Source organism: Euprymna scolopes, chromosome 21 (genome assembly GCF_053919585.1).
Source record: "Euprymna scolopes isolate OS-2025 chromosome 21, ASM5391958v1, whole genome shotgun sequence".
Lineage (NCBI taxonomy): Eukaryota > Metazoa > Mollusca > Cephalopoda > Sepiida > Sepiolidae > Euprymna > Euprymna scolopes.
In genome coordinates, this window is record NC_136502.1 from 46,022,658 (window position 1) to 46,049,952 (window position 27,295).

The 27,295-nt window shown below is 35.4% G+C and overlaps 1 protein-coding gene across 1 annotated transcript; it reads left to right on the top strand.

Annotated features, from left to right (window-relative positions):
- The first annotated feature begins 4,147 nt into the window (after positions 1 to 4,147).
- LOC145242778 (uncharacterized) lies at positions 4,148 to 4,717 on the top strand. Its single transcript, XM_080105915.1, has one exon. The coding sequence runs from the start codon at positions 4,148 to 4,150 to the stop codon at positions 4,715 to 4,717; it is 570 nt and encodes a 189-aa protein (XP_079962041.1).
- The last annotated feature ends 22,578 nt before the right edge of the window (positions 4,718 to 27,295 follow it).

Sequence of the window (27,295 nt, forward strand, 5' to 3'; positions counted from 1 at the left end):
GAAATCCTCATTTCAAACGCACTCCTGTTTTATAAAAGAATCTACAGTTGATTTTATAGGCTATGCCTTTCTGCTTGTGCAATGATAAAACTTTTCAAATACACTTTTGATGTTAAGCTGTATAAAAGTGTTAACTGGCCAAAATCGGACTTCCTGGTTTAATCAGACTTTTTTTTTTATTGATTAAAATTAGTAGAATCTGTTACATTAATAAAACAACTGTTGCTTTTTTGTTGACTCTGAGAGCAGAATTCCCTTTGTGATGTAATATTCGATTCTACACCAATTCATTCTAGAATGGATAGAATCTTAATTTTTCACAGTTCATTTTAATACTTTACCATACTGTGTTATTATTTATTTATTTTTTTATTTTTGGTTTCAATTGATATTCGATTAACAGTAGATTTAAAAAAAAATAGTAATAAAAGGGTCTGCAAGTAGATTATAAAAAAAAAAGCAGAGGTCAAGGTGAATGAGGGTGCTACTCTTTGTGCCTATGTAGAGGAAGGAAAGCAGAATTTTAATTATTTCCAAGATCTTTTTTTTTTACATGGAGGTCACCACTTATCAAGGCCTGGAAGCCACTTGAGGATAAGGTTTATTGCATGTATAATGGGTTAGTATCATAGTAATCGTTAGTATTGGAGATTTGATAAAGTGTCTTACTTAAGGGGGCGATTCATCAGGAATTTGTTTATGTTGGACTTGAAGACATCCAAGTTATAGTCAGGTGGGAAACAGGCAAACGGAAAAGAGTTCCACAGGCGTGCACTTCAAAGAAAGAAGCTTTGTTCATGGAATCTACGTTTTGATTTAGTCACAGATAAAGAGTGGGGAAAATTACTGACAGTGGTTTCAGCTAGACGGGTGTTTTTTGTGAAAGATTGGCGAGGGGGACCAGAGATTGAAGCTCGGACGAACACTTGCCATGAAAATAACGATGAAACAAAGACAGGCTTGCAACGTCTCTTCTGTGGGAGAGAGGTTGTAGGGAAGTGAAAAGGGCATCCCCACTAAGCCACGAAGTCTATTTTGTACTCTGTCAAGGCAGGATAGGCTGTTTTTAGCAGCTCCAGCCTAGATGATCTTCCTAAACAATTGCAATCCGCTTTAACTAAGAAAGTTAAAATCAAGAGAAAGATGCTGTGTGCATGTATTGGGGGGGGGGAGACAGGAAGTCATTCTTTGATAAAAAAAGAGCCATCAAACCCTCTTCATGAATCATTTGAAGTGTTTATGTCACAATTAAGGATAACCTGGTGCTATTATCGGGCTCACAAATAGTTTGTATCCGGCAACGGAATCAGGAGTGGTTAGCCATATCCTGCGACCCAGATCAACAAAACTGGACCGCAATGGTTCAGGGATGCAGTTTGTGCTTAGGAGGAAGCCAGCTTAATCCAACCAGGATGATAGTAGCTACAAGTAAAGTATTTTTGGAATATAGCTTCTTCGTTTCATGATGAGTACGTACACCATAAAGATTTGGTAAAAGTGCATTTTAGGTGCATAAGTTACAATTGGTGGCAGAGATGCCAATAAAGACCCAATAGTCATTGAAATTGATGAATCAAAGTATCTTCACATCAAATATCACATGGTAAAGTTGAACAAACATCAACCAGATTGGTGATGGAATCTACCTCCACTCATCTGTTGTTCATTAGCAATACTTTGTGGACCTGGATGATTCAGACATCCACACTGAACATGGTGAGAACTTGTGCAAAACGAAAATTGCATAGAAAGTTTGGAACGTCCCAAAATTTTTTCCCATTCTATCTGCATGAATTTATTTTTATGTACTTAATTGTCATATCGAAAATGGGAATATATCCAAAAATTACGAAAATTCATTGAGTAGAACTACTGCTATTGTTTTTAGTAAAAAGTCTATTCTACAGACAACAAATATTACACGTCATGAACAAGCTCCGAGTCCTGTCTCCTATGTGAGAACTAGTCTTCACTGTCTACTTTATAACATCTAAGGAAAACACAATTTTACCCAATCTTCTGTAAAAATTATCTTTAACTATAACTTTCTATTCGGTGAACTTTCATCATTTTTGGATATACTACTATTTTTGATATGACAGTTAAGTATGTAATATTGTTTTTGCTTAAAACAACATTTAAAATAAATCAATCTGTCAACTCTCTTAACAAGCACCGGGACTATATCTTGCTTGTCAACTTGTCATAATCTTGTCTGTGGAGCAGAAACCAGAAGTGAAATGGAGCAGATAACGTCGAGTTTTAAAAAATTATCTTCCCCTCCCCACCATAAAAAAGATAAAGTTGAAGACGTTCAAATTCCGTCTGTGTTTGTTTACAATATCACATCAGCTGATATTTGTGTTTGACAATGTGGTTAAAAGTAAAGAACCTTACCTCCTGCATCGTGGGGCTCGTGTTAGGAAAGAAAAAAAAAAAGAGAGAAAATAAAAATGGCCGCCCCCTGGTATTTATGGACTGAAAATCACGTGATGTGACAAGAGGGGGGAGGGGGTATGCAAATGAGATGTGGTTGGGTCTCTCTATAAAAGAGCCGTCTTCTTTATTTTGGGCGTCAGTGTGGAAAGTGCGGAGAGAAGAGAACAGTTGGATTTGAGTTTGAGACTTTTGATCTGAGGTTGAGTTCAAATTTAACGTCAAGCTATTTCGGCACAGTGACAAAAATGGGTGACCGAGTAAGATTGAGCAGCGATATCCTGAGGCCATTTACTGGAGTAGGTGACGTGGTTGCATGGCTTAACAAGCTGAAGTTGGTGGCAAGGCTGCAGAAGATTGAGGATGTAGCCATGTTAATACCAATGTATTTGGAAGGAAGTGCTCTAGCGGTCTATCTAGAAATGGGAGAGACAGATCAGGCCATTGCTGAGAGCATTGAAAACCAGTTAAAGACCGCATTTTCCGAGAGCGTGTTTGAGGCTTACAACAAGCTCAAAAGAGTCACCTGGACTGGGAAGTCTGTGGATGCATACGTGGCAGAGATAAGGCGACTAGCAGGATTGGCTGGATATGGGGGGACACAGCCTTGAGAAGACTGTAAAGCTGGCGCTTGTAACTGGTTTTCCTGATCGCATCTCCATGGAACTGCAACGATTTACTGATATTGAAACCATGGAGGTGGAGGAGATTCTAAGGCATGGATTTACCAGTAAATGTTTTGATGTCAAGGACCACACCTGATGAGAGACTGTAGGGAGCCACGGCCAGACATTATCTGTTTTCGGTGTGGCCAAGTAGGGCACATTAGCAGGAATTGCCCTTCGCTTCCAGGAAACGAGTAAAGGGGTGCTATTGCACTAATAGTCACCCCTTTTATACTGAACAGGCGTATGAGAGTTTTTTGCCACAGTTAATGATCACAATCAATGGAAAGAGGGCTAGAGCTCTTGTTGATACTGGATGTACAACAACACTTATTACTACGAACGTCGCCAACTCTTGGAATGGAACTGTTGCGTATAGCTAAACCCCCACCACTGCCCCCACCTGCCCTTTCTATGAACTCTCCGAAAAAGGAGGAAGACTGTCGGTATGAAAAAACATGGCACTCAATAAAGCTGCTATTACATCCTAACTCCGTGTTGTCTTCACTCTGATATTAACCCGTGGACGTAACATGGTAGCAACGGTGTTTATGGAATTAATGACATCCAAGGAGACCGACAAATCATCAAAGAATGTGTAAGCAGTATTACTCTTGGTTTTAACTTCTGCTATGTTTTTCTTTTATTAGTCGGTCGCTCCAGTAATAGCGCCTCGTGGTCCCGGCAGTCTGTTATTTTTACGATCATTATTATTGATATCGAGTTGCTGTGGCAAGTGATTCTTGCCAAAACTTTTTTTTCCTGCCTCTTTGCATTAATTAACGTTCAAATCAAAACACTTCTGCTTGATAGCGATGTCCGCCGAAGAAAATATGACTGCTGCAAATGATACCGTGTCATTGACTAACGATATGTCCGGCTTACACATAAGGCCACCAGAGTGACTCGTATTTAGTGGGAATAAGGCAGACTCGTGGAAAATATTCCATAAACGATGGTCCAACTACTCGTTATTGACATGTCTGGACCATAAACCACGAGAAATTCAGGTTGCCCTTCTGGAGAACTGTTTGGGTGATAACGCCATGAAAATATACCAGGGCATGCAGTTTGACACCCCAGAGACTGAGCGCACTGTAGATGACATACTACAAGCTCTGGAGGAGTATTCCATCGGAATTCTCAACGAAACATATGAGAGATTTGCGTTCTGTCAGAGGAAACAGGGTGAAGGAGAGGCTTTCGACAAGTTCTACAATGATTTAAGGGTACTGTCGAAGACTTGCAATTTCTGTACCCGATGCAGTGACTCACTTCTGCGGGACCAAATTGTAGAAGGTGTACGTGACCAATTAACCAAGCAGGAGCTCCTGAAGATACAGCACCTGACTCTACAGAAGAGTGTTGACATATGCAGAGTGGCTGAAATGGCCTCAACCCACAGCCAAGGTATGGGACTGGATACATACCAGGTAATGAGAGTATATGAAACCAGTCAAATAAAGGAACCCGTCTCCAAAAGAGAATGCCAATTCTGCGGCTATGCACACGTGCCAAAGCGCAACAGATGCCCAGCCCATGGCAAATTATGCCATGCATGTAATGAGAAAGGACATTTCGAATCCAAATGTCCCAACAAAGACAGAAGGACGTGAAAACAGAAACAGAGCACATGGATGTATGGAAGCAAGAAACGTATTGCACCCCTACCACAGGTAAACCAACTTGATACATCCTCAACAGAAGAGGATGAAGAATACACCCACTGGGTAAATGCGATAAAACCCCAGAAAACAAGACAGGCAAAAGATGCCAAGTGCCTTATGCTTTTGAACAAGAAAGAAATTATTTTCCAGATTGACACAGGGGCATCCATTAATACCCTCCCTGAAAGGTTTGCAAAAAGGATGCAACCATACAAAGGGGTTTTGTCAATGTGGAATGGGTCTTTGATGAAGCCACTTGGTGTATGCCGAAGAAAGATAAAAAAAAACCAAAACGCAGTAAACCTACTCAGTGAAATTTGTAGTGTTTAGGGATGGAGATGATTGCCAGCCACTGCTTGGCCTGCGGGCAAGCGTACAAATGGACTTTGTGGAGATAAAGCAGAAGAACTTCCATCATGTCGCAGCAGTCAACATAGAGGAAAGCTACAAGGAAGTATTCGATGATCAACTGGACAAGCTGCCGGGCGTTGCCACTCTCCAGCTCAAGCCAGATACAATACCAACTATAATGCCCAATCGGAGAGTCCCTATAGCTATACACTCAGAACTGAAGAAGGAGTTAAGTCTACTGACCACATTAGGAGTGATCAGACCAATAGATAAACCCACTCCATGGGTTAGCCAACTTGTCATAACAAGAAAAAGAAACGGGACAATGAGAATATGCTTGGATCCTTATGAGCTCAACAAAGCACTCGTGTGAGAGCACTACACCATACCAATTCTCGAGGACGTCCTTCATGACATGAAAGATGCAAAATATTCACAAAAGTGGACCTCTCATCAGGATATTGGCACGTTGAGCTCGATGATGCATCCAGTGACTTGACCACCTTTCAGACATGTTTTGGCCGATATTGCTGGCGTCGGTTACCATTTGGCCTGAACTCTTCAGCCGAGATATTCCAAAGAAAGCTGAATGAACAATTCCAGGGCATGCATGGAGTTGTTATCATTGTAGATGACTTGGTAATCTATGGGAAAGACCAAGAAAAACATGACAGACGGCTCCACAAGATACTCCAGAAATGCCAAACAATAGGAGTTAAACTCAACCCAGAAAAACTGGAGACCGGACTAGACGCGATCACTTTCATGAGTCATCGCATCACTAAAGACGTCATTGGAGTCGATCCAGAAAAAGTAAGGGCTATCACTGACATGCCAGCACCAGGAAACACTGGGACTCTTCGCAGATTCCTAGGTATGGCGAACTACATAGGGAAGTTTATTCCCAATCTGGCAACAGTGACAAAACCCCTCCAGAACCTGACTAAAAAAGATGTTCCATGGTCATGGTCAGATTCCCAATAAGCAACTTTCGACACTGTCAAAGAAGCAATTGTGAACTCACCCATCCTTACATACTACGACCCCCACAAGGAGCTGATTCTCGAGAATGATGCATGTGAGTACGGGTTAGGAGCAGTGCTAATGCAGGTGGACAAACCAATTGCATTTGCAAGTAGATCACTATCAGATGCCGAACAAAGATATGCACAAATTGAGAAGGAGATGCTGGCAGTTGTATATGGCCTAGAGAAATTTCACCATTACACACATGAAAGAGAAGTAGTAGTTTTGACTGACCACAAGCCGCTTGTCTCAATCAGCAAAAAGCCCTTATCGAAGGCATCAAAACGGCTGCAGAACTTCCTGCTATGGGTGCAGCAATATAACTACACACTACGATATAAACCAGGGAAAGATATCCCATTAGCAGATACGCTGTTGTGAGCACCAACAAGCAAGCCAGAGTTGGAAGAAATAATGTCAGTGAATAATCTGACAATGCAGCCGATACAAGACCACAGGCTTGCAGAGATTCGCCAAAAGACAGTTGAGGACTCCAACATGAGAACACTGGCAGAAGTAATCGCTAAGGGGTGGCCGCATAATAAGGAAAGCTTACCCAACTCTGTCAAACTGTTTTTTGATTACAGAGATGAACTCACGGTACAAGATGGGCTAGCACTGCGAGGACAAAGAATAGTCATACTACATGCTATGCGGAGTGAGATGAAACAAAAAGCACATGCCGGCCACCTCGGCATAAATACATGTCTGCGACGAGCGAGGGACCTCATATTTTGGCCAGGAATGTCCAAAGAGATTAGACAATACATCGAAGCCTGTGGGACCTGTGCAACCTATGCAGACCGCCAGCCAGCAGAAGCACAGATCATAGCATCAGTGCCGGAAAGACCTTGGCAACAAGTAGCAGCAGACCTTCTATCATGGGAAGGGAACAACTATCTGATCACAGTAAACAGACATAGCAATTTCTTTGAAATTGACAAACTGGATACGCCCACATCAGAAGTCATGATTGAATGCATGAAAGCGCATTTTGCACGCCATGGAATTCCAGAGGTGCTGACATCCGACAATGGTCCTCAATTTTCGTCTTATGCATTCCGAAGGTTTGCAAGTAAATGGCTATTCATACACGAGACAATATCACCAGGCAACAGCCAAGCAAATGGTGCTGCCGAAGCAGCAGTAAAAATCACCAACCGCCTCTTCCGAAAATGCAACTGAAGGACTAAGTACCATCCCAGCACAAAGACTCTTTGGTAGAAGGACAAGATCAACAGTACCAGCTGTCGAGTTAAAGCTCAAGCCACTTTACCCACATTCAACTGATGAAGCATGGAGGAAACAGGAGCGGAGGATTAGGCACCATAAGACGGGGAAAGAGCTAAAAGGCCTCAACATGGGTGATAATGTTCGAGTCCAGCCACCCAGTCCCTACACAAGAGAGTGGAGGGAAGCAACGGTCCGAAAACGAATGACTGGTAGGTCTTATGAAGTGGAAGCAAGAGACGGACAACGATACCGCCGAAACAGGCGATTCCTGCGCAAAACGCCTGAGTCAAAACATTCCTTCCCAGGACACCATCAAACAACACACACAGCTGATGATCACCCTCAGTCTCAAATACAGCCCGACAATCCCATATCACAAAGAGAAAGGATTGCACAGGAAAATGAGCCGACTGAAGAAAACGTTTGTGTAAGGAATGACAGCCAACAAGTGACCATGCGCTCAGGACGCATTATTCGAAAACCTGCACGCTACAATGAATGAACAATTCACCCTCCCCATGTGGCCATTTAAAACTCTGTCCCTATCCCTTCCACCTTAGAGGAAAACAAAATAAACAAACACCCTCCCCAACGGGGGGAAATGTTGCGTATAGCTAAACCTCCACCACTGCCCCCACCTGCCCTTTCTATGAACTCTCTGAAAAAGGAGGAAGACTGTCGGTATGAAAAAACATGGCGCTCAATAAAGTTGCTATTACATCCTAACTTCGTGTCATCTTCACTCTGATATTAACCCGTGGACGTAACAGGAACCAGCAACGTTAGAGCGGTGGATGGCAGAGAAGTGGAATGCTGTGGAGAGGTCGATGCGGAGATTGTACTAAGGAATATGCCATTGCAGCTAAGAGTGATCGTGTTGGATAGACTGGTTGCAGGAATTGATGTGGTGCTGGTCCTGGACACGATAGATCGACTGGGAGGAGCTACTATTGCTAAAGGCCAGGTGAAGTTTGCCAATCAGAGTGCACCGGGAATAACAGGAAGTGTAACCGACCATGTCTGATTGAGGATGACGATTTTCGAGCTTGCTTCGATGGTGAAAAATGGATGGTAGAATGCCGATGGACTGTGAAGCCACCTGTATCGACGAATCGGGTCAGCTGCTACAAAAGCACACTGAATGGAGCTGCGGAGCCGCAGTTTGAAAAAGAAGTTGAGAGATGGATAGATGAAGGAATATTAATGCCGTGGTTAGGAAAAGTTGAAGGAATTTTGCCACTCATGGCTGTGGTCCAAGAAAGTTAGGCCAGTGCTGGATTTCCGTGAGCTGAACAAGTTTGTCGCTTGTCACACAAAGGACGGAATCAACGTGTGTGAAGAAGTCATAAGGAAATGGAGGAGGATGAAGCAGGCAACTAAAATTGTGGATCTGAAGTCAGCCTACATCCAACTTCATGTGGATGAGAAATTGTGGAAATATCAATTGGTAGAGTACAAAGGTCAAGTTTATTGTCTGACCAGATTAGGATTTGGTCTGAACTCCACACCAAACATAATGATAATGACGGCAGTTCTTAAGACAGTGTTGGCCAAAGACGATGCAGTGAAGAGAGGCACCTGCTCTTACATCGACGATATACTAGTGGACGAAACAGAGGTGACTGTGGAAAGGGTGAGAGAGCATATCAAAGCATATGGACTGACGACAAAACCGCCTGAGTCACTGGAAAACGGAATGGCTCTGGGATTTCGACTACAGAACAATAAGGCAGGAAAATTGATGTTTGGGTGAGGAAATGAGATCCCTAAAGCCAAGGTTGACCTAGCCAAGAGAGAGCTTTTCTCTATATGTGGAAAGCTGGTTGGCCACTACCCAATAGCTGGATGGCTGCGAACTGCATGCAGTTTTATTAAAAGGCAGACTGGAACAGACAGTTGGGAAGATACAGTTGATCAAGAAGTGCTTCTCATGATACAAGAAGTCATTGCAGAAGTGAAAAGAATGGACCATGTGAGAGGAGTATGGCATGTAAAGGAGGGCCATGAAGAGGTGATATGGACTGATGCTAGCAGTGTAGCATTAGGGGTATTATTGGAAATATAAGAAGTGGCTGTTGAAGTGCTGCTTGGCTACACAAAAAGGATGATAGCGCCCATATCAATGTTGCGGAACTCGATGCTGTGATGAAAGGCATCACTCTGGCTCTAAAATGGGGGCTACAGATAGTGAACGTTAAAATAGACTCTGCCACAGTGGTGTCGTGGATTAAATCAGAGCTGTCTGGTGATAAGCGGATCAAAACAAAAGGAGCAGCAGAGATGCTTATCAAGCGTAGACTTGGAGCGCTGGGAGACTTGGTTCAAGAATTCGAACTAAAGGTAACTATTACCTTAGTTCCGTCACAAAAAAATAAAGCAGATGGGCTGACAAGAGTCAAGAAAACCTGGCTACACAAGGAAAGAGATGGGGCTCCAGCATGTTGTGCAGTAGAGAATTTAAAAGACCTGCATAACCTGCATCATTTTGGAAAGGAACGGACCCTTTACCTGGCAAGAAAAGTAAACCCGCACGTCACAATGCAAGACGTCCAAAAGGTGGTGGGACAATGTAGGGAATGCCAATCAATTGACCCTGCACCGGCTAGACATGAAAAAGGGGAACTGTATGTTGAAGAGAATTGGCGGAGATTGGCCATTGACATCACACATTATCAACATGAACCCCATATAACTATGATTGATTGTGGGCCTGGGAGAGTAGCGATATGGCGGAAAATCAAGAATGAAACAGCAGAAGAGGTAAAGAGAGTTGTCGAGGAGGTTTTTATGGAAAGGGGGCCAGTAGAAGAGGTGTTGGTGGATAATGGTACGTCTTTCTACTTGAAAGTTTTTAGAGACTTATGTGCAAAGTGGAATGTGGGGCTATATTTTAGAGCTGCATACCGTCCAAGTGGAAATGGAACTATAGAGAGGCACCATCGCACTATAAAAGCTGTGGCATCAAGAAGCCAGATTTCGCCCTAAGAAGCAGATTTTTGGTACAATATGATGCCGAAGGCTGGTCAAGACAAAAATTCAGGGTCGCACCGGTCTATTTTTTCTTACGAATGGCAACATCCATTGGCTGTAACGCAGAGAGAACAGGCCTGTGTGGACATCGCAGTTAGTGAAGAGGTGTGGGTGAAACCACTCAATTCTTGTTGCACAACTCGCTGGGGAAAAGGTACAGTGACTGAAGTACTCTCCAAAAACAAGGTAGCGATTGACAGAATGCCTCGTCAAATTTTAGATATACGGAGAGTCTCCTTGCCATCAGAGGAAGGGGAGGTTGATGCTGATGTTGAAGTGTCTGAAGAAGAGCCTCTTCGACGATCGCACCGTGAACGAAGACACCCAGCGTGGATGGCGGACTATGATACTAATTATTGATCTTAGAGATCAAGGGGGCGTGTGGTTAAAAGTAAAGAACCTTACCTCATGCATCGTGCGGCTCGTGTTAGGAAAGAAAAAAAAAGAGAAAATAAAAATGGCCACCTCCTGGTATTTATGGTGATGTGACGAGAGGGGGGGGGTTATGCAAATGAGATGTGGTTGGGTCTCTCTATAAAAGAGCCATCTTCTTTATTTTGGGCGTCAGTGTGGAAAGTGCAGAGAGAAGAGAACAGTTGGATTTGAGTTTGAGACTTTTGATCTGAGGCTGAGTTCAAATTTAACGTCAGACAATGAATGTCCTGGAAAGGTCACTTCTGATGAATATTGACTAGTTTTAAAATATTGGCACTTCTACATGTCAGTGACATGAGGCGAATGTGTGTATTTTAATTTCAAAGAACCGCCAACAGATGTCACTCATCAGCCAAAGAACAAGGATGGATAACTCTTCCTTTTCTGAAAGTGCATGCAAACAAAAATTATATTTTGATACATTTTTATACACTGTTTCTGTACAAAAAAACAAATTATTCTTAAATAATTCTATAAATGTTTCATGTTTTTAAAATTATATTTTGATACATTTTTATACAACCTTACCATTAAAAGACAAAGCAAATAATTCTAAAAACAATCTATAAATGTTTCTTGTTTTTATCATATTTATCAAATTTATTTTCAGTTATGAATCATTCATCGAAAAGAAATTATATTAATACATTAAAATTATATTTTGATACATTTTTTTTTATTTAATAAACGTTTTGATATTTTTGTGTTATTTATTTTGTTATATATCTTAGTGTTATCGTAAACACTTGTTTATATTTGAGGTCCAAGAACAGAGGTCGATAACTCGTCTCTATTGCTAATATGTCACTGACATGCAGAAGCGCCGAAATATTTTGTTATTTTAAAAAACAGACAAGTTTGTTTGCATATGTTGACAAGCCCAAATATCAATTGACGTGATATTGTAAACAAACACAGATGGGACTTGATAAACACCAAGTTGAAAAATAAATAAATAATAATCATAAAAAAAAAAAGGTAGCCCTCAAATCGGTTATTTGGAAGAGTGGATTCAGATTCTCAAATATTGAAACCCCAAGAGTTCATATTCCTTTTTCTTCAATTCATGCCAGAAATTGCATGACTTGAAATGCAAACTTTCATTGGTTGATAAGAATTTGATGTCATGTTTTATTACTGCCTTTTGATTGGTTGATTTAAATTTGAACCCCACGCATGTATGGGATGTTCAAACTGAAAAACTTCAGTTTGTGTATATATTTCTTACTGGAAGGACCAAGTTTGGATCTCTCCTTCAAGCATTCATGGACTCATTGATTTAAGGCCGATTGGAGCTCTCTCTTCTCTCCTTAGTGAAACTATTCTAACTAACTAATTAGGTTTCATTCCTCGATGTAATATCATCTTCTTTAAATCAGCTAAAAATGTTAAATATAGAAATTAACTGTTCTGTAGAACTAATCGACCCCTTTACTTTGGAATTGTAATTAAATGGATCCATTTACTAAGAACCTTCAAACTCTACTCCGTAGAGATTTAACTAACACTTCTTACGAAGTGTTTCCTACCAGACTCAGCCGAGATGCAAAATGGTGTAACGATTTTGCAACACAGAAGAAGGCCGACTGATTTTTATTATACCGGGTAAGTTTGACTTTCATTTGTTGTGTCAATTTCTCTCCGCCAGTAGTCCTAAATTATGTGAGGTTAAATCTCTCGCATTAAATAAACATTTCAGATCCATCCTAGAAATAACTCAACAGTGCTTCTATAGTATAATAATGAAAAAAATATTACATTTCAAGTAAAAATAAATGGTACCTATGCCATTGTCGTGTCACAAATAGTTACATAGTTATAAAAATTACGGAAAACGATGTTAGAAAATAATTATTCATGAAAAACGGTTCTGATAAAGGGAAAAAAGTTTGACAAGATTAAATGCTGGGTCAGACATATTGGGTGCATGTGCATGATATATGTAAAAGAGGTTGAAAGCAGACAGAATTTATTCAGCAAACAAAAATGAACACAACATATATACATAATATGTGATTTTCTTTTTTTAAATCACTTTTAACTGTTTGAATTTTGAATTTATAAAAAAAAAATAACTGAATTTATGAGAAAATTAAAACTTAATTACCTCCCCTGTTAATTCTCCAATTTAAATCGGTAGATTTTGAAACCAACAATCGCTAGATTTTACAGGTATCTTTTTTCTATTTTTCTACTTAATCGTTTTCCGTAATTTTTCAATATGTTACTATTTGCGACATGACAGTTACGCAGATTCCATTTGATTTCTTTGAAATCCAATACTTTCCATTATATTATAATATAGAAGCACTAAATCAACTTTAAAAAATGACTTAGGTTTTATTCTTACGATGATTAATTAATAAACTTTAGGAACATTTTTCCCACTTACACCGACGACTTCCGGAATTTAACTGTTTTCAGGTAAGTTTTAGAAAGAAAGAAAGAAAAAAAAAACCTCAAATTAGTTTTGACAAACAAAGCAACGATTATTATTTTTTTTTTTTTTATGTACTTACATATATATATTTTTTAATGTTGGATTAAAAAAATATGGCACTTCACAGGGAACGTGGATCCTGCGTAAACGGGTTTAATTTAATGTCTGCTCCCTCAGGTTTTCTTTTACTTTCTTCGTACATATTTTAGCTCATACACTTTTTTTTTTTAATCGAGTGGGTATTTTTTATTTTTTTATTTCTTTAATTAAATTTGATCCATACTTTTATTTCGTGCTCGTTTTTATTTAATTTAAAAATTATTTTGATTTGCTTTTATTATACTTTCCCCACCAAATATTTTTTGTTGCATTTATTTTTTCATACACATTCAAATAATGCTTTTGGGTTTTTTTTTTTTTTTTTTTTTTTTTCCTCAAATAGGACCTTCAAAAATTGTGAAAATAAAATAAGAACTGTAGCGTCTACCCCGGAACTAATGAATCAAATTTAATTAAAGAAATATACATTTAAAAATAATAATAATAATAATACACGCTTTTTTACCACTTTTTCAAAGGACTGTGGACAGTAAAACATACCCAGGTATATCAGAATTTTTGTAGGAATTTTTGACACCCCTAACACGAAACTGCGAATACAATATAAAAATCTCGTAATTTCTCTGTTAAAAGTGGGTTATTTATTTTCTTTATGGATTATACTTCCAAAATAAACTATTACAGTTGTTTTAAAAGTAATAAAAATATTTTTATTTTTTTTTTAAAACAGTAATGAATTTTCCGAACTCAATATTTTTAAATTTTTAAATTTTAAAAATCTATCAAAATTTTTCTATTGATTCTATTTTTACGAGATTTTCAGGGTCAATGTGAAATTTTATGTTCTTTCCAATAAACCGAATATAATATTTTAGACAAACGTTTTTTTTTTTTTATTCACGGTTCCCCCCCCCCCATCCCAATTGTTAAGTGTCTATTACAAAGTAAATACTTAATTTCGACCCGGATAAGTACATAATTATTTACTCACAAATTGAAGAGAAAAGGTCAATACATAATATATTCAAATTTAAAAAAAAACGGACATCGTGTTCTTGTAGAATTTTACCTGTAAAGTTTGAAGTTTAAAACCTTTTTTTAAACCACGTTATTTGTTTTTTCTTTTTTCTTTTTTTTTTTTTAATGGAACCTTGGTCCTTGCTCCTTTAATTGAAAAAAAAATTAGGGCTTGAATTACATTTTTCGAGGAGTTATAAGCTTGGAAAGACAGGGGGTCGAATAATTCACGCCTCCAATTTTGTAAATGTCTAATAATAATTAATTTCGACTCGGATAAGTACATAATTATTTACTCACAAATTGAAGAGAAAAGGTCAATACATAATATATTCAAATTTAAAAAAAAACGGACATCGTGTTCTCGTCGAATTTTACCTGTAAAGTCCGAAGTTTAAAACCTTTTTAAAAAAAAAACACGTTTTTTTTTTTTTTTTTTTTTTTTTTTTTTTAATGAAATCTTGGTCCTTGCTCCTTTAATTGAAAAAAAAAATTAGGGCTTGAATTGCATTTTTCGAGGAGTTATAAGCTTGGAAAGATGGGGTGGAATTATTCGCTATTTTCACAAAAAATTCTGATACTGCTATGTCGCTCGATTAAAAACAAGTATGAGGTATATACGAAAAAAGTGAAAGAAATCCCCAGGGAGCAGCCATTAAATTAAGCACCGCCCAAACTGGGGGGGGGGGCAGGTAAATACTTTTTGACGGACCGTCTTTTTAAAAATCTACCAAAAATCAGGTAATTATCCAATCAATACGAAATTTTCAGCGATTATTAAGAGAAAATGAACTTTATAACAGTGTACTTATTTTTCATAAACAATATTTATACGTATATATATATATGTATTTTTTTTTTTTTTTAATTTTTTTTTTTTTGCTTACAAAACCCCCCTTGTTTTGAGTGGGTTCCAAATATGCTTAAAATAATCATCTGAAACTGAACAAAACATTATGTTGCAAGGGACGGGATAATAGATTAAAAAAAAAAAAAAAAAAAACTTGTTTGCATACCTTATTTTGATGTCTGAATATCAAAACTTCGATTGTGTTTAATTATCCCGCTTTTGAGTTTTGAAGTGTAAAATTCGGTCAATATGTTAAGTAAAATAATTAATGTAAGTTAAACAAAACAAATTTTTTTTTTTTAATATTTATACGAAAAAGGCCATTTTAAAATCTTTGATAAATAAATTAACAATTTCTTTTTAGCGAGCCGAATTAATGCATGACCATTATTAAACAGGGCATGCTTTGAAGAATCGATACAAAAAAAAAAATTCGATAAATGTTGTGCCCTTTGTGTTAAAAATTATCATTATTTATTCGATCAAGTTTGGAAACGTTTGCCGCCTTTCGATTACGGTGGACCAAACGTGCTGAAATAATTTTTTTTATTCTGCTTTAAATTGCCCCCCCTCCCCATTTTGGAGAGCCTGGCCCCCACATACATGCACATTAAAAACCAAACTCATACAAATGGTCACCCATCTGGTACTGGCCAGCCTCAGCGTTAATAATACATTGAAATTTTCGTCACTGAAAAATAAGTTGTTGTTTTTTTTTTTTGGCTTTTTGGTCTTCCGTATTTGCTTCAAGTACAAATGTAAACAGACTAATCAAATCGACTCGAAGTAACTGGTTGCCTATATGAATAAGTGGAATTATTTGAAATCCAGGTAGTTATATTATAATATTTTTGCATATTCTCATAGAAAATCACCCTAAATCTTAGACAAGAAATAAACAAATTAATTCTTTCAAAAACCTTTTAACTATTTATATACGTTTTTTTTTTTTTTTGTGCAAAACAAAAAAACGCCAATTGTTAACTTTTGGGGAAAATTTAACATTTAAAATTTAATTAAAAATAGTAGAAAGTTTTACATTATTCTGATTTCTATATGATAAAATTCAGGGTTTTATCTTTCTGGAAAAAAAAAGTTACTCAGAAATAATGGATTTTAATAAATGTAATTTCGTTTTAAAAAAACAACTACAACTTGATTTTTCGGTCATTTTTGGTGGTAAAACCAGTTTACGCAGAGTCCACGTTCTCCAAAAATATTAGTAATCTTGTTGGTTTCTTTCAATTTTTTTTTTTTATATATATATTTTCAACTGTTAATAAATCTAGCTCTTGCTTTCTAGAATAGTGGCTCCATCGATAAGTATTATTGTGGTTCAGAGGCACAAATGAACAATAATACTTGACCTTTTTTTTCACCTATAAAACTTTTGTTCTAGCCAGATTTCAAATTGACAGTTTAAAGGTGTCGTCACTTTCGCATGAATAAATTGCAGTGGCGATCTTGTTATTTTGTGTTTCTGCAATGAAATTAAAAAAAAAAAGCAATAACAAAAAAGAACACATCCGACATTATACTTACGTGGTAGACTTAGATATTCAAAACGGTTATATTAAATGCACGCGCGCAAAAACAAACATGGCGATCAGTGAAAACAATACGAAATACATTGGATAATAAAAGTCTTAGGTATCATAAAAACTATTTGTCAGTTTTAAACAAGGTGTATATATATATATATATATATATATATATATATATATATATATATATATATATTTTTTTTTTAAACAGACCCGAATACTGGTACTCTAGGTGTATCAGAATTTTTGTAGGAATTTTTGACACCCCTAACACGAAACTGTGAATAAAATGTAAAAAAAAAACTGGTAATTTCTCCGTTAAAAGTGGGTTGTTTATTTTCTTTATGGGTTATACTTCCAAAATAAACTAATAAAGTTGTTTTAAAAGTAATAGAAATATTTTTATTTTTTAAAAAACAGTAATGAAATTAATTGAATTTTACAAGCTCAGTATTTTTCAACTTTTAAATTTTTAAAATCTATCAAAAATTTTCTATTAATTCAATTTTTACGATATTTTCAGGGTCAATGTGAAATTTTATGCTCTTTCCAATAAACCGAATATAATTTAGATAAACGGTTTTTTTTATTCACCCCCCCCATTTTCAAGTGTCTATTAAAAAGTAAATAATTAATTCACTCACCAAAGTTCTATATATAACAAGTTGAAGATAAAAGATTAATAAATAATATATTCAAATTTTTTAAAAAAAAGTAGTGTTTTTTAGAAATTTACCTGTAAAGTCCGAAGTTTAAAACCTTTTCTTTTTTTTTTTAAACCACGTTGTTTGTTTTTTCTTTTGTTATGTTTTTTAAATGAAACCTTGGTCCTTGCTCCTTTAATTAAAAAAAAAATTAGGGCTTGAATTACATTTTTTCGAGTAGTTATAAGCTTGGAAAGACAGGGGGTCGAATGATTTCACGCCTCCCATTTTGAAATGTCTATTAAAAAGTAAATAATTAATTTACTCACCAAAGTGTTATATATCACAAATTGAAGATAAATGATCAATAAATGATATATTCAAATTTAAAACAAAAAAGTAGTGTTTTTTAGAGATTTACCTGTAAAGTCCGAAGTTTAAAACCTTTTTTTAAAAAAAACACGTTGTTTGTTTCGTTTTTTTTTTAATGAAACCTTGGTCGTTGCTCCTTTAATTGAAAAAAAAATTAGGGCTTGAATTACATTTTTCAAGGAGTTATAAGCTTGGAAAGACGGGGTGGAATTATTCAATATTTTTCACGAAATTTCTGACACACCTACTGGTACTCTATCCGAATACACTCGCCGAATTTTCTAACCCAAGTGTGCGGTGAGATGTTACGCTATTATTTGCAGCCCATGCTAAAATATTTAAAAGAAAAAAAAAGTTACTTTTTTTTACATAAAAATGGTTATCTTAAAGTTTTGTAACCCGGTGTTTACAAAAGTTTTGGGCGAAACGCCGGAGCGATCGTCTGCAAAATGTAACAATTTTTTTTATTGTATTTTTTAAAAATAAGCAAACAAAAAAATTAATAACCCAATTTTTTGTTCGTTTGCTTATTTTTAAAAATACAATTTGAAAAAACAAATAAAATCCCTTTTTACAGATGACAGCTCCAGCTCCACTAGGTGTGTCATGTTTTGAGAATTTTTGACACCCTTAACACAAAACTATGAATAAAATATACAAAACCCGTAATTTCTTTTTTTAAAGTCGGTTGTTTAATTCCTTTATGTAAAATACTTCCAAAATAAACTGTTAAAGTTTTTTTAAAAAATAATAGAAATATTATTTTTTAATTTTTAAAAAGAGTGTTTACAAAATGCATGCGCACACTCTTGCAACCATTTTTTCTATGTAATGAAATGAATTTTACAAGTTAATGTTTTTCAATTTAAAAATCTATCAAAATTTTTCTATTGGTTCAATTTTTAAGATATTTTCAGGTTTAATATCAAATTTTATGCTCTTTCCAATAAACCGAATATAATATTCTAGACAAAGGTTTTTTTTTTCTGTTTTTTTTTTAATTCACCCCTATTTTGGAATGTCTATTAAAGAGAGAATAATTAATTTTCTTACCTAAGGTTTATATATCACAAATTGAAGATAAAAGATCAATAAATAAAATAATATAATTTAAAACAAACAAAAGAATAGTTATGTGCAAATTTTCCTGTAAAGTCAAAAGTTTAAAACCTTTTTTAAAAAAACATGTTGATTTTTTTTTTTTTAATCACATTTTGAAAATATTGTCCTGTAAAAATTGGACACCTACATCAATTTTTTTCTATTTCATTCAATGTTGTTTTTTTTTTTGTTTTTTTTTAAATTTTTTTTTTTAGATTTTTGAAAAAAAAAATTCATTGCATGAAAAAGAAATAAATTATTTTAAACTAGCGGCGGTACCCGGCGTTGCCCGAGTGTTTGTTTCCGGGACGGGGGGGGGGGAGTTTTAAAAAATGTTATGGTAGGTAAGTAGGAAGGATCAAACCCGGAGTCATGAGTAAAAGTAGGAAAATAAAGTGTGAAAAAAAACCAAAAAAAACATCTGCAACGTTAACAGTTCGGCCACCAAGAAAAGTCCATTCTAGTTGTTTAGGAAAAAAAAAAGACTACGGTAGGTCGGCGCGAACGTGAAAATATAATGTGAATTGTCCAGCACGCTAACCACTACGCCACAGAGCACTGCAGCTTAGTTTAGTGATTTTAAATAACTTCACATGAAAGAACTACGAAGCCAAACCGGTGTTCTCTTCTCAACTGTTCCTTGTGAACGATCCCCAAACGGTGTTAAGTGGTGGCAGGGCAAGGAGGAATTTATAAGAGAGAAAATATTTTACCACTTCCATTGATCTTAATCGATTTTGGCCGTGACTTCTCAGCAGAAAAAGTATAGAAATCTAAGATTATCGAGGAATTTGAGAAATAATAAGCCTATAACATACCTCAGATATTGTTCTGCCGTTTGTGCATATTATATTTGCATGAAATATCTTGATTTTTAATCCTATTAATGTCAAAATCAGACGGGGAAAAATGAGTTCATTTTATTTATATAGAGATTAAAAACTCATGTAATTCTTTAAGAAAATAAAAAAATGGAAAATTTGTTGGCAGAGTTTTTTTTTTTTTTTTAAGTAAACTTTGATGAGTGAAATGTGATTATTTTTCAAATACGGTATCCATAATTGACTAATTTAATTGTTGACATGTCAGAAATTCAAAGGGGAGATAAGACACATATCAGCACTTCAAATGTTTGTTTCTTTGTATAGTTACTACCGGGATATATATTTGGTCTAATCTGTTATTTTTACATTTTTGAAATAATTAATTATAGCGCTTTTTGGCCTCTGTATTTGTCAACTGGAAGAAAGAGAGGCAACTCTGCTCTGTGAACACCTGTTATTAGATTTTAAAATCACGGTCTTTTCGGGTGCTTGATTAAAAAATTCTTTTATTTAAAAAGTACATGGAATATAAAATATGAATATGGACAAATTCCTATAAATGAAGAATAGAAGCACCCATTGATTAGTATTTTTCATAGGTAAGTGATTTTTTGAAATTTATATTTATTATATTTGGAGTAAGTTAAAATTCGTTGAATTTCTTGAAATCTTTTTTAAAGAAAACCGATTAAAAAAAAATATTGCATATTTTTCTATTAAACCTTTTATTATTTTAAAATTTGATCTTTACTCCTTTTCTTGAAAAAAAAAATTAGGGTTTAAATTACATTTTTCAAGTAGTTATAAGCTTTGAAAGATAGGGTAATTATTCAAATTTTTCTCACTCATTTTTAATGACGACATATGACACTGCTACAGCTCCATGTAAAACTTTTGTAAACTCTGGGTGACAAAAGTTGAGATAATCTTTAAAAAATATGAGTCACCCGATCTATTATTGTTTTTGTTGTTGTTGGTTATTTAGCAGAGAAGTCAACAAACAACTATACAAGAAATAAATACATGTGTTTTGTTTTTGTTTTTTACGAGAGTACCCAGAGTAGTATAAACACCCCACCTCCCCATGTTAAGAACGGCTTTTAGAATAAATACCTCAAGCCTGCCATGTTAAGAACAGCGTTAGGAATAAACACCTCCAACCTTGAAAGCTGTTCTTTACATGGGGAAGTTGGGGTGTTTATAGTACGTTGGGTACTCTTGTAAAAAATGCCAAAAAAATTTAAAACGAGACTTGCTTCTTCCATAGAAGAAGATGCCGCCATTTCTTTTTTTTTTCTTTTTTTTTTTTTTTTTCAAATCCGCCTGGAAAAACTGAATTTTTGAGATTAAATAAAGAGCAATAAAAACTACTTGAAGCCCAAAACAAACTAGCCAGGTAAGTATAAAATTAACTTTTATTGGCTACGGTAACATTTATTTATTGTATATATTTTTTTTATATATTTATTTCTCATATAGTTATTTGTTGGCTTCTCTGCTAAATTGCCTTATTATTTATTTATTCATTTTTTGTGGTAAAAAATAGAATCATATGGAAATCAACAGAAAGGACACTCTTTTGTAACACCGGATTGATTTTTAAATTTTTATTTCCGTTTTGATCATAAACAGAACAGTAGACACTTTTCTAACTTTTCCATTACAGATTTTTATTTAAGAAAAACGTTTTACTATTTAAAAAAAGATTTATTTACAAAATGTTTTATTTAAAAAAGTTTTTCATTTTTTTTGGTTGCCTAATAATTTAATAAACTCGAGTTTTTAAAATATCTTATTTTGCATCTTTTTGAATTTCTTTTTAGTTTGTACTGATTATACAAAAAAGATAAGTTTTGTTATAAAGAAAATTTTTTACATGTTTCAACACTTTCTAGTGCTCCTACATTTATCGACCCGTGATTTGCACGAAGTTACTGGGGTGTACCAACAGATGACAGAAATAACTGGAAACGGCCAGGCGAGCCTTATTACAAAAATAAAACACAAATTGTTACAATCTCCACTCCCCATGTTAAGAATGGTGACAATCACTGAAATTCATTAAGTAATAGATTGGAAAAAATGTCTTAATATTCAGAAAACTACTTGTCGACTGTTTTCGGTTCCTCGCATCATCTGCTGGGTACACCTGAGTAACTTTGTGGAAATAGCAGGTTCATAAATGCAGAAGTATCCTTTTTCTAGTACTCCTACAATTATTGGTATCATAATAGGTTTTATTAGTATTATGGTAGTTATCATTATCACCATTATTATTATTGTCTTTTCAGATTGAATGATAAGAAGAACAGACTGTGCAAGGAAGGGCAATATTGATTATGGAAAATGGAATCTCAAGTGTTGCCACTGTTATTGGGAATGGACTTATCTGATCATTTACTTTTAATTTGAAACTTCAATAGTATGAAGACCAATGGTGTAATTGTCTATGGAAAATAGAGATTTATGTTACTTTTGTTTTATTGCTGATTCTCATAATGATTCGGTCTGATTACTTAATTTTTAGTAGAAACTTAAATCACCCAAATTGAGAAGAAAATCAGATCACAGAATGCAAACAAGTTTTGATTTGGGGAATACTGCAACATAAGCTCTATAATAAATAAAAAAGCGCTCTTCTGTTTTTTTTTTGTTCTCCAGTTGTCATACTAAAAAATTTCCAAGAAAATGACTTTTAAATGCAAAAACTGCTTTGAAATTTTTTCCAATAAGGAGGACTTAATAAGACATAAAAAATCACATTTGATTTGTCAGATTTGCGAAAAATCTCTCAACAACGCAACTTGCTTCAAAATTCATATGCAATCACACACCGGAAAGAAACCTTTTCAGTGTCAAGTGTGCGACAAATTTTTCTCTGTAAATTCTAACCTAAAAGTTCACATGAGAACACACACGGGGGAAACACCTTTTCAATGTGAAATATGCAACAAGTGTTTCACCGTAAGTTCTAATTTGAAAAACCACATGAAACTCCATACAGGGGAAGCTGATTACCACTGTGCCGTCTGCGAAAAGTCTTTTGCGCAAAGTATTCACTTAAAGAGACACATGGGAACGCATACAAAAGAGAAGGCGTTTGAATGTAAAATCTGTGGACGATCGTTCAATCGAAAAGATACCTTAACCACACATCTTATAACTCATACTGGTGAGTCTCCGCATAAATGTGAAGTCTGCTCCAAATGTTTACCTTCAAGTGCTGCTTTGGAACAGCATGTACGGAAGCATAACGGGGAAACTCCATTCCAGTGTGAAGTCTGTGATAAATCTTTCTCTCAAATTAATAACATGAAAACCCACATGAAGCATCATAGTGGTGAGAAACCCTTTTCTTGTCAAGTTTGTAAAAGATGTTATGCTGTGAAATCAAGCCTTCAACAACATATGAAGAGTCATAAGTTGGAATCTTAAGACGATTGCCATCATTCCAGTAATCATAGAAGCAATTCAAGTCATGAAAAAATATTTCAAAAACTACCTTTTAAAATTTTATTGCTATTTCACCCCAAACAAGGCACAGTGCCACTTGTATGTAGGGGGCTACTATTTCAAACATGACTTGCAGGGGCGCTATGTAAGAAGTTGTGCAGCAAGATATCTATTCATATTCCACTTGAACTTCTGCATATAAGTACAGCCAGGGAAGTAGGAACCTGAGAGGGAATTCCAATGTCTAGGAGTTCAAAGGAAGAAACTATTAGAGACATCTCGGATCTCTACTATGTAGGGGTGGGATTTTACTGCTTGCCAAGTTTTGCGGGGTGATCTTTACATCGAGGGTACTAGGCGTTTGGAGTTTGTCAAAGCACTTTCCATTAAAATACTTGTAAAATAAATACAGAGATGCAACATTTCATCGATGGGACAAGGGTTGGAGTTTAGTTGACATAGCAGGACCTATCAGGTTGATGATTGCTTTTTGAACCCTGTCTAAATGGAAAAGTTAGTAGCCGATGAACCAGTTCAAATGTGGTAACAATACTCCATAAATAGGTGGATGGTGGCCTTGTAGAGGTACCAGATACTCTCAGGCATAAGTAACCCTTTAAAACAATAGAAAGAGCCCACCTTCTTTGCAGCAGACTTGTCAATGCCCTTTATATATCTGTTCCAATTCATATTCCCTGTGACCCGGTGAACCAAATGCAAGAGAGATTCAAACAATTGCACTTACATTAAATTGTACTTATGGTTAGAATCTTAAAAAGATCTCTCAGACGGAATATATTAGATAGCAGGTGGATGTCTTACATCCAGTAGGGTGCCCCATCCCCAGTTTAAATAAAATAAGAAAACTAAAAAAAGGGATTAAATATAAAATAAATTTCTGAGATGAAAGTTTTTATTTCAAATTCACCTTAATTCCCATTTTACTTTCTTTTTTTTTTTTTTTACCTTGTGTTATTGGTTTTTCCTTTGGAGAAATCTATAAATATAAAAGCGAAAATGTATGTTTGTATGTGTGTTCGCTTTTTCTGTGTGTCTACAGAGAAGCGGTTGGTTGGTTCACAACTTTTTAAAACCTTTTATATCACATGTAAATCGTAATATCTCAGAGTTAACAATGAAGCTCACCTGTCTATTTAATTTGCTCGATTTCGTGGAAAATAAATATTCAACATTTGTCGCTCGCCGCATGTGGGTTAGTCTTTTTCCTATAACATCTTGGAAAAAATAAAAATCCGCAGTAAATGAAATACTATCCCGCAGTCAAACTTGACCTCATTAACTCATTAAAACGGGCACCTGCCAAATCCAAGTAATTAAATAAATTCAAATGTGTTTCCGTTAGCATCTCGCGTTGGGGGCAATGGTTAACGTCGCACGTTTTTTTTTTTTTCACTTTAATTTACAACTTTGCCTCAAGGGTTCGGGTTCGATCCTCATACTTACCTACCAAAACATTTTTTACCCCCCCCCCCGGAGTTTCCACACACACCTCCAAACACCTGGGCAAAGCCGGGTACCCCTCGCTAGTATTTTATAATAGTATTTTAAAAATGCAATAATTATAAACAAACAGGTTGTTTTTTGGCTGTCTTCTCTTTTTTTTTTTTCTTGCATTGTTAATGCGTGTGATTTGGATTTATTATTTATGACAAAAATTGCAAAGTCAAGATCGTTTATGATTAATACCTAGTGCAATTGTTTAATACTCAGTTTAAATATAGGCAACAACGAACCACAAGTTCCTGAAGATTTTAATTACAATATTGGCTCAACAGAATGGACAGTCGCTACCTCAAAAAGTGACTGTGACTATCGATGTCTGGAATTTTGTAGCATCATGCAGGATGATAAGATTCAATCCTGGAGAACATTTTTTATAATAGTATTTCATGAAAATATTTGAATAAAATATGCAATAATTTTGAAGAAGCAGGTTATTTTTTGGTATGCAATAATTTTGAAGAAGCAGGTTATTTTTTGGTTATGTTCTCTTTTTTTTTTAACTTTAGAAACAATTGTAAAGTAAATACGATTCTCTTTTAAATAGATTATGATGACAATTCTGTTTGACATTATTTTTAATTCTAGAAAAGTTTATTTTTCACAATATTTTACCTCCTATTTTATTTTGGGGATGTCCCTAAGTAATTGATTAATAGTAAATACAAAATACCCGAATTACCTTGTAAACGTGTGTTGTGGTGATAGATGTTTGGCAAGGGAAGAAAAGGGGGGCAACAAAAACTGAAAATATCTTTGCCCAGAGTCTGACCACCCAAAAGATATTTTCTTTGAAAGAATAAGTGCCTCACAGCAGAGGTCATGGTAGGACTGACCTTGTATATAAAAAAAATCAATGTACAAAGACGACCTGCAGATCGTCTGGATGTTATTTTTAGTGGAATGTCTTGAGTGATCAACCTTTGGGTGGTCGAATCATGATCACTAACAAAGCCAGAATCAGTCAGTATTGAAAAAATTTAAGGAAATTGGAAGCGAGGTGATTGGAGCCCTTCTTCAAAAGAAGTTGGAATTGAACATTAGAAGAGTTGATTTTACTAGAGGGCAGTTTTACCGGTGTGCCTTTCCAGGCAGATTGGGTCCCTTGGAGCTCTCAGCCAAAGGACTGTGTAAAGAGAATTGTGTTTTAATTTAGTCAGACAAAACTCATTCTGCAAGTTTGCCATTTAACTTCGGGAAGCATTTGCAACATCTAAGTTTAATAAACATTATTATCTCTCTCTCTCTCTCTCTCATATATATATATATATATATATATATGGGGACATTATCTGTCTGTATGCAGAACGGTCTCTACCAAACTGAACTGTAAATTTTTGGTTTTTAGCCAGTAAAAATAGCTGTTAAGGGGTCAACATTGAAAAATTTGGAACTTGGCAGGCATAAATCGACTGTATTATTTTATGCATGCACAAATATACACTAATACCTTTAACAATGTTATTTTTAAAGTTTTTATATGTGTATGGACTTAGCTCAGATGGTAAAGAATAATGCTGGACAGCTATATGTTTTGGTTTCGATTCTATTTGATGGTAACAAGTCATTTTTTTTTTTTTTTTTTTTTTTTACTGTTTTCATAAAGGTCATTACGATTTCTACTTTAATCTCATTAAATGATTTTTTCATAGTACAGTAGAACCCCAGGATACAGTGGCCCTAGGATACGTTTTATTTTATTTTTTTCATGTTATGATATGGAATACAATGTTTTCTGGCTCCTGGTTACAGTATTTGCCCTGCCTTATGGTGTCATTCATAATGTTATTTGATTATATACATGTGTATTATATACTGTACTGTATTTTGTTACTAATTTTTAATACCGTATCCTGTGGTTCTACTGTACCAGCTTTTTTGTATTTTTGTTGCATGGGAACAAAATTAACACCTTCTAACATGGAGCCTTTCGTTGTGTATGGGACTTGACATATTGCACAGCATCGTAACTCCTTTTGCTTAAGCAGGAATGTGTGGTTTTTATGTAGCCAATACAGAGTTGAGAAAGGACGGCCTCCTCCCTTTGTAACTTCCTATAGCCCTGCCTCTATTCTCTTCGATCAGGTTATAATGTCAACTATATTTTTTAATATACTAGCATTTCAGCCCGGCGGTGCCCAGGTGTTTGGAGGTGTATAAAATAGCGGTCAATTTTTTAAAACTTTAACTCCTATTATGACCCCTTAACATTTATTATTTTGGGCTCAAATCAAGTTATTAAGTTAGATCCATGTCCAAGGAACCTATATCTAAAATTTCAAGTGTTTCGACCCAAAATTGGCAGAGGAGTTTTGTAGAGTTCTCAAAGGTCAAATCGTTGAATTTTGACCCCTTAACAGTCAAATTTCTGACCAAAAACCTATTACAAAGATTTTCCTAAATCTCAGTACCCTGTATATCGAATTTCGAGTCTGTAGATTGAAAATGTACAGATATTGTGTAGGGAAATGGACACACACACACACACACACACACATACTCACTTTTATATATATATATATATAGATTATTATTTACTAGCAGACCTCCTAGCATTGCCCGTTCATACAATACGCATAAATATTATATTTTAATTCATACAGAAACTGAAACGTGCATGGGAGTA